At 61.8% G+C, this 8,803-nt stretch overlaps 1 protein-coding gene across 1 annotated transcript; it reads left to right on the top strand.

Moving 5' to 3' along the window:
• Positions 1-2,246: 2,246 nt before the first annotated feature.
• Positions 2,247-6,950, top strand: BESB_059810 (uncharacterized protein; the record flags this gene model as incomplete). The annotated part of the gene is made up of 1 exon (XM_029364395.1): positions 2,247-6,950. One exon carries the CDS (start codon positions 2,247-2,249, stop codon positions 6,948-6,950), a length of 4,704 nt encoding a protein of 1,567 aa, XP_029219103.1.
• Between the last annotated feature and the right edge of the window lie 1,853 nt (positions 6,951-8,803).

Here is an 8,803-nt window from a genome sequence, read left to right on the forward strand (position 1 = left end):
AACCTCAGGTTGGAAGAAAGAGACAGACAGGATGAGGAAGGGCGCAGGGAGGTGTTTGGCAGTTCGAACCGTAGACGCGAGGCTGGCGAAATCTTCTCGAGTCCGGCGATGGCCTGCGGGTCGACAGACTGTTCACAAGCTCCAGAAACTAGACTAAGCGCGCCACTGGGCTCGTCGACGGGAGACGAGCCTTCACTGCGTGTCGCTCTTACTATCTCAGTCGTTCCTTAAACCGTGAGGCACTTCAACCCGCGTGATTGGATGTCTCAGTCCTTCGCCACTTCCTTTGGCACTTCCAATAGATGCACGCTTGGTATCCGGAGCCAGATGGTCGTTTCGCGTGCTCAAAGCCTTTTGACCACTCTGTCTTCTTTGCAACTTCTAACAAGACCGTTTTTCGCTATCCTAACTTCTCGATGGATACTCTCATGGCACTGTAAGGCTTATCAGCGGCAGACCTGCTCAGCCCAGCCTCGCGGCACGGTACTATCGTGGTTTGAAAGCTGGAGTTGTTTGTCTCACTCTCGTAGTGATGGGGCCTGCGCACATCGCAGCTTCGTGGCCTCGGCACAGCGTGGGATGCTGACTACAGCTCTCTGCGCAGATGAATGAAGTGGAAGTGAACGTGTTCGGCGGAGCGAGACATGAGACGCGGGAACGATAGAGAGTGCGAGTAGACCAATTCTAGATGTAGGGAGAATCACAGGTCCATCAGGATGCTACAGGATGCGGTGAAGCCGCAGAGGAAGCCAGACGGGCGCATCGACAAGACCAACAAGCGATATGGAAGCAGAAAGCATCGGACCCGCAAATAGAGGGAGTGCTGCTGCAGTGTACCGTATCGCTTTCGCGTTGCCGAGGAATCCTGGTGTTTGCGTATCTTCGGACTCGAACACATGGCCGCGCATTGCGAATCTCAAATGCTGCTCCTGCCTCCCTGGCTTCAAATCTCCCTCGTTTCACTTCCTGCGCATCATGTGGGCCGCGTATGCAGTAGCTTTGTTTCCGTGTCTAATTTCCCGATTTTCCGCTTCAGTCTGCCTATGGGCCCTCTCTTCAAAGGCGCATCCCGGTTCGATTCATGTTTCGCTTGCACCTCAGATCTCAGCATTCTCTTCGAGCTGTTCACGATTGCATTTGGGATACGACAACCGCGCAGCAACACACCCATCCTCCGCGGTCAGACGGAAATATATTCAAATAACTTTGCACACATGGGCATATATATACTTTTATTTGAATGCAACTGTCTCTTCTTCCGCGGGGCCAGTGCAGATAGATTGTCAGCCCCGTCGCACTGCAGCGCCCCCTCATGCATTACGGCATTTTTAGCCAATGAGACCGCCGCCCAGCTTTTTCTTCGCCATATTGAACAGACTATGGAGACACTAGAGTGAAAAAAACACTCTCTCCGGACTGATCGATGCTGTTGTTGGAATGGCTACAGCTTTCTCTGATGTATCGCGTTGTGTCGCGCATGCAGCCCCTCGTCCCTCGTCTCCCGGCATGCAACCGGGGGGCGTCATTTTTTGGCTGTATTTTCGGGAAAGGAGAAAACGAAAGCTTCTCACAGCCTTCCGTAAATCCAGTATGACTCGAGTTTCCATAGAATCAATACATCTTCTGGTCGTTGTTGCTTCAGTCTTTCTTCTCTGCCGCCGACGTCGGCATCTGTCAACCCCGTTTTCTTCTGTCCGCCGGCGTGACTAATCACTAGATCTTTTCAGTCTTGCCGCGTTTGCAGACAAACCTGTCTCTTTGCTCTGCTCCCTCCCACCTGAGTAGCTTGCGCTTCGCAGCGTCACTGGAAGAGATTCTCCTCTCCGTCCTCTGGGGCTGTGCCTCCTGCGTCCGCCCGTTCGTTGTCGTTTGGCCCTGCAGATTGTCGCGTCGACTTTTCCCGCGCTAGGACACTCAGCGCCGGATGCTTCCATTTCTCAGCCGCCCGCGCTGCTCTCTGAGTCGAGAGCTATCTTCGCGTGCGCCTTCGGCGCTCCTCCGCTCCGCTTCTGCCGGCGCTGTCTGCCGTTGGTTCCACTCCCTCTCGGAGGCGCGCCCTGGCGAGGCTTGTGCCCTCGTCAGCTTCGGCAGGGTTTCTGCTGGTCTTTGGGCTTCTGAAGTCCCCATTTTTTCCTCGGGTGCATCCCTTGTCTCCTCTTCTCTGCGTGCGCTTCTGCGGTGTCTCTCGCCCAGCCCGCGCGCCCGCTCGTAGATGAATCATTTCGGCGGCGAAGAGGCCCAGGACGATGTCGCAGCCGGCGCCGGAGGGGCGGAGCGGACCCGCGGCGCGTACGCCCGTGAACCCCCTCGGGGCTCCACTGGCGTCTGCTGCAGCGCTTCTTCAGAGTCTGCAGCTGCAAGCCAGTGGGACAGCTGAGGCCAACGAGAGAGTGGAGCGCTTGTATGCGCCCGCAGCCCACGCCACTCTTCCCGCCTTCCGGCCTGTCTCCGCTGCAGCGCCCATGGGGCCTCTCGCCCCCCCGCAGGCGGTACCTGTAGTGGCTGGCGGGCTCAGGTCCGTTCCAGAGGCGACGCCCGCTGGAGGCAGGCCGCCTGGAATCGGCACGAGCGCCTCGCCTGCGGTCGCGGCGAGGCCTGTGGGCGCGGCAAGGCCTGCAGAGCTCAATCGCCCAAACAGCCTCGAAAGCACTGCATTTCTACCCTCGGCGCAGGCGCCCGACGGTCCTCCTGCGGCCTCGCCTGGAGGCTCTGCGGGGGTGCGTCCTCTGAACACGGCGCGGCAGTTCTTCAGTCCAGCTGTGGCGAAAACCTCAGACTTATCAAGCCTGTTACCGGCGATTTTGCCCCAGGTGGCGGCGGCGGCGCAGGGATGCGGCGCGGAAGGGACTGCGCCTGTCTCGGCGTCGCCTGGTGCGATGGGAGGCCTGCCCGCAGCGGTCCCCGTAGGCGCGGGGGCTGCAGCCCCTGCCGGCGCGCTTTTCAAGCCTCCCACAGTGCCCGCGGCGCTGAATTCCGCGGCAGTCGAGCTGCTTGGAAATGTCCACGGCCGGCTTTTCGCGTCCGCGCTTCTCGGCCCGAATCTTCTCGACCCAAGCACGCTGTCGTCCTCTCTGCGGCAGAACCCCGGCGTCTCGCTCTCGCCCTCCTCTCTGGCCTCTGCGGGGACGGCAGCCGGCGTCTCTTCTCTGCTTCCTGAGCGCGCGGGTTTGTCAGACGTACACGGCGCAGGCGGCGCTTCGAAGGCCCAGAGCCCCCCAGCGGTGCTCTCGCCACACGGGACGGCGGAGGGCGGCGTAGGTGCTTCCCCCGCGTCTTCAGCGAGGCGCACTTCGACGCTCGAGGCGCTGAGCCACACCCCTGCGCGTTGTGCTGCTGCAGCCGCAGGAGGCAGTCCCGCGCCTCTGCCGCTCAGTGGACCTCCGCGGGCCGCTGCCGACGCGCCGCAGACGCCGGCACCAGGGAAGCAGGCTAGTGTGGCGGAGCAAGTGGACAAAGACGGGAATGGCGTCCCACGCTCTGCCGCCTCGGTTCAACCCAAGACGACGGAGACGAACAGGCCTCCTGCGGCGTCGATGCCAACAGAATCGCCAAGCGCGGGCGGCGCGGTCTCGTCTCAGGGGACGGGGGTCTCCGCGGGGAGGTCGGTTGTGCCGCCTTCCCCGCAGCCGTCGCCTCTGGCGGGACAGCCTCTTCTGGCCGCAGCCTCGCTCGTGCAGCGGTTCCTTGCTCCAGGCCCTTCGGCGTCCTCCTCTGCGTCGTCTTCACTCTCAACTCCCGTCGCGGCTGCGGCCCCCCAAGCTGTTCTGGGCGCATCCGCCGCCACCGCCCCGGCGGGTGCGGAGACTCGCTCCGCGCAGGAGCAGTTGTCTCCTGCGGCTGCGGCGGCTCGCCCTCTGTCCCTCCCTCGAGGGGCGTCGTTGGCGTCTTCTGCAGGCGCATCGCCTCCACGGGGGTCAGGGGCGCCCTGGGCGGCGCCGCCCTCCCCGAGCAGCGGGTCCCACACAGTGTCTGTCGCCTCTTCTTCGCGCGCTGTTTCGGCTTGTCCGGCACCCTCCTCCGCCGCGTGCGCGGCGTCCCCCCCAGCGTCTTCGCCCGCGTCTTCGCCCGCGTCTTCGCTGGCCGGGGCCTCATCTGCGTCGTCCCTGCCGGCGTCACTGTCTTCGTCGGCGGCGTTGCCGCAGACTGCTCGCGCCTCCGCGGCGTCGCCTCTGGAAGCTACCGCGGAGGCTGCTGAGAATGTGCGGGCGGTGCCGACGGCGCTGCCTGCAATTAGTTCGCGGAGTTTGGCCTCGTTGGAGCGCGACAGAGCGCAGGGGACGCTGTGGGGGCGCACGCGAGAGGAGTACTTGGCGCTCCAGCGATCCCTGCCGCCGGGGCTCTCGGTCTACGAAGCGACCGCCGAGCCTCGCAGCATCCAGGACAGCGCGCGTCTCGACCAGCGGACGACTCTGGGGGACAGTGAACTGCGGTGCGACTTGAGTTGCCCCATTTGCATGGGCATCTTCCAAAACGTTGTCGTGGTGAAGGACTGTCTCCACCGTTTCTGTGCGGACTGCATTGAGAAGTGCGTGCGCACGGGGCTCCGCGAGTGTCCCCAGTGTCGCATTCATGTCGCGAGTCGGCGCGCCCTCCGTCCAGACCCGACTTTCGAGCGGATTCTCAACAAGCTGTTCCCCGACGTTCGCGCCTTCGAAGAGAAGCACGCGGAGCTGATTACCCTGTCGAACTGGCGCATGCGCACGCCAGGGGCGCGCCTGCTCGGATCCGCTGCACCTGCAGTGGGAGGCTGCCGAAGCGCTTCCGACCGCCTCGATGCGGACGACGACGAGAGGAACGATGACGCAGACGGTGACGCGCGGGGAGGGCGAGGAGACGCCAGGCGAGGTCACGACGACGAGGAGGAAGACGACGAAGACGAGGACGAAGAGGACGACGAAAACGGCGGGGGCGACCGTGATCGAGACGAAGCTAGCAGGGACAACAGCGACGACAGCGACGCGCTCTACCAGTCCCGCCGAAGCCGGAGGAAGCATCGGCGGCTGCAGCAGGACAACTTGAAAATGGGAAGAAGGCAAACGTTATCTGGCACGAAATCTCTGTCTCGCTCCATGTCGTCTTCCCTTCAGTCGCGCCTGCTCTCTTCAGGTCTCCTTTCCAATCCGCCGGCCTCAGGTGCAGGCAGTGGAGCCGGTTCTGTTTTCTCTTCTCTTCTTCGTCTCCGCTCCGAGCCGCTGCCGCCCTTTGTGGGGGCTGACGGGCGCCTCGTGACTGCCCAAGGCAACGCTCTTCCCACGCTTTCGTCGTCTCTGTCGTCGCTTTCCTCTCTTTCGACTGATCTGCTTGCGTGCAAAGCCGCGGCAAAGGGATCCCCTTTCAGCTTCGCCGGCCGTGGAGACGGTACGCATGCGTCACCCTTCCGGCGCTTCAGCGACGAAGCGGCACCTGGCCTCTCGGCGAGCTTTGCTGGCGGGGGCGCGGGAAATATGAGAGCCTTTCTACGCCTCCAGAGACAGGCTCTGAGGCGGAAGAGACAGGAGATCGATGCGCAACTGGCTCGCGTGGCTACGGATGGGTGTCTCCATTTTGAACTTCTTCCGGACCCGTCTCTTTCTCGACTTCCCTTTTTACCGCGACGGCGCCTCTCAACTTCTACAGGGGGCAACATTACTGTCCTCCAGCTCGCGCGATACGTTGCAACTCAGCTTGCTGAGTGCACTTTGATGGACTCCGACGCGGCGACATATGGCGGGCTTGTCAGTGCCCCTGATACCAAGGCGGCGAGCTCTGATTCATCGTCCTCCAAAGCCTCGACGGGCGCCTCCGTTGTCCCTCCAGGCGCCGGACACTCCTCCGGCATCGCCAGCACAGCAAATGCGATCAGTGGCGGTTGCGCCGCCACCGCGGGCGGGAGCGCTCCAGAGGACGCTGCCTCCTCGCGGTCTTCATCTTCTTCTGCGGGTTCTGTGGTCGCCAATCGGCGACGAGAAGGCGATGCTAGCCAGGTCAGAAGAGCAGATGAGAGAGAATCTCCAGTGAACAACGGCGCAGCGGGAGCCTCGGTCGCGGCACAGCATCCTCCCTCAGGGGTGAGCGACGGTCTCCAGATTCGGTTCTATACGAAGGAACATCGGAAGCCGTTCAGCCCCAGTGTCACACTGGCGGCCGTCCACCAGTGGTCGCGCGCACTCAGCATGCAGGTACTTGTCCTGTACTACACGACTCGTGCCTATGGTGACGCATCGGGCGGCGTCCTCCGCGGCACCCGCGGCTACGTCGTCGATGTGTGGGGTCCTGCGCAGAAATCCGAGGCGCCAGTCTCTGCTGGGCGGACGGAGGAGCGGAGCGTCGGGGTGCCGGCGGGCGGCGATGTGCACGCAACGAGGAAACGTAGATCTTCCTCCGCGGAGACCGCCGGCGGTGAAGGCGCTGAGGAGACAAAGAGGACCAAGCTTGAGAGCGGAGCAAGACCCGTGAGTGCTACCAGCGATGCAAAAGGCGAAGGCAGGCATATGGCCGCGTTGATTCCGGGCGAAGAAGCGGCGACGAAGATGGCGAGTGAAGGCACTGATGCTGCTGTAAAGGGACGAGGAGGGAATCTCTACGAGGGAGAGGAGGCCCCGAAGGAGCGCGCTACGGGCTCGGCCGAAGAGCACTCGGACGCTGGAGGAGGAGAGTCAGCGGCAGAGCCGATAGGACGGGTGGCGCCATTGGAAAAAACGTCTGGGGGTGGCCCGGTCAAATCAAGTCCCGAAGCGTCTGGCTCACTCGCAACGGGACAGCCTGTCACTCCAGCCACAGGCGCCGTCACTGTTCAGTCTCGAGACAACCCCGGGGTGTCTCTGATCAGCCATTCTCTTTCCACTTCCACATCTTCGCCGGCTCCTACTCTCTCTTCCGTCTCCCTTTCTGCTTACTCTAGCCCGGCTCCCGTTTCTGCTGCGTCTTTCTGCACACCTTCTTCTTCGTCGGTTTCTCAGGTCGTTTCCTAGTCTGCGCCGTGGCGTTATGACCCGACTCGGATTCGGTCGCCACTTCCCGCGTGTCCGACCACACGTCTGTCGACCGTGAGCCGCCGCCCTTCTCTGCTGCCGGCCGGAAGGAGCATGCAGTGCCATTCACGTCACCCTCGCAAACGCATGCGGCGCTGCCGCGCGCGGCTGCTCTCCGTCACCGTTCTTCCCAGTCTCCTCACCCGCAGCAGGTCTCCGCCTCAGTCGGCGCTGTGGCGGCCCGTCCTGCAGCGCAGGACGGGCCGCCACAGAGTTCCGCATTCAGCAAGGCCCGTCTCTGATTCACCTCGCTGGATTCGCGTTGTCCACTGTGCCAATCAAGAGAGGAGACGGAGGGGCGGGGAATGGCGTGGACGCAGCCACAGTGGGTGGCGCGGCGCATGTGTCTCGTTCTCGCGCCGTGGGAGGCCCCTGATGCGGAGAAAGGGAAACAAACCCGGCAGGTTCGCCGGTCGCGAGAGGGACAGAGACGGTGTTCAGTTCGCCGCCTCGAAATAGTCTACCGCATCTGGTTCGTCCCGAGCATTAACTTGATGCCTTATTTCACCAAGGCCCGATGCGCTGTGAGGTGGCTGCTGACGCAGACGGCTTAGTGTGTTACGTTATATTTTGAAACTTCCTCCTTCGGTGTCGCGTAGGCAGACCGCTCAGAGGGTGAAGGTATCCAGGAGGAAGCGAGACAGTCAGTATCTGGCTACGCTAGCGCAAGGTTCAGTGGGCCTCTCGGCTCGTGAATGCCGAATCCGACCCCTAGCTGAGAAGGCAGATGTGGATTACGTATATCGCCTGCGATACCGGCGAGCATGCCGAAAGCACCCTCAACACCACGCATGCGCCGACTGGCCGAGTGTCATCTATTGCTCACAAGCGTGCAGCTGTGCGATGTTAGAACACCCCCCCCCCCCCCCCCGTCCCGTCCCGTCCCGTCCCCTGAGCACCTCTCTGGTTTCCATGTGCTCGTAGTTGCCGGCGTGCTTCTCCTGTCGTGCATTCTGCACACAATCAAGCTGCTAGCTCGGCCCGTGGACTCGCCGCGGGGCAGACAGTCAACTGTTCAACTCGAAACACTCTTTAGAATGTACGGCCGTTAGTTTCGTCCGCATCCCATGACAGCTGTTTTCGTCGAATGCGACCATCTGTGAGCATCTGCCGTCGCCGCGTAGCTGAGGCTCCGGAGAGCGCCACTGGTGCATACGCATACGGCTTCGTTTCAGCTGCCAATGGGTCAACGTGCTCTGGTGGCAATGGAACTGAGCATTCAGTAGCAGGGGCCTGATAAGAGTATAGTACACTGCGACAGCCTTCATTTTCGAACTAGAGCAACTCACAGGCAGCGTCATTCAATGAAAGTCGACTGGCTCGCGATGAATGGCTATACTGTGGTGTCCGGCGTCGAGTGATCTACAAGCGAGTCCCTACGGCGAAACCTCAACGGCGTGCATACCGTGCAGAGGGTTGAACGATTAGAATGCCGCTGTGCATAGTACGCGAAAAATTACATATGTTAGGCTCTAGGCAAGACGTAGCACATTTTCCCTGGGCTCTGAATGCATGTCTCACATCGGATCGGCCGCATGCGCAGGCAGTGTGCATCACAGCATCCATTCTCCGCCTCCGTCACGTGTGCCCACCGTCCCCCTCCCGTCTCCCATACGCACACACCAGGCTACTTAGAGTTGTTGGCAGCCAGCTTGTAACCTTTGAGTCATGGGATCATCTGCCAGTAGGTGAGGCGGTACAAACACTTCTGCAAACGCTTGGTAGGCCCGGGAGGCAGTGGATCGACTCCGCTCTTTGGCGGGAAGGACGAGAAGCCTTTCGTGGTCTGGATG

The sequence above is a fragment of the Besnoitia besnoiti genome, chromosome V (genome assembly GCF_002563875.1).
Source record: "Besnoitia besnoiti strain Bb-Ger1 chromosome V, whole genome shotgun sequence".
Classification (NCBI taxonomy): Eukaryota; Apicomplexa; class Conoidasida; order Eucoccidiorida; family Sarcocystidae; genus Besnoitia; species Besnoitia besnoiti.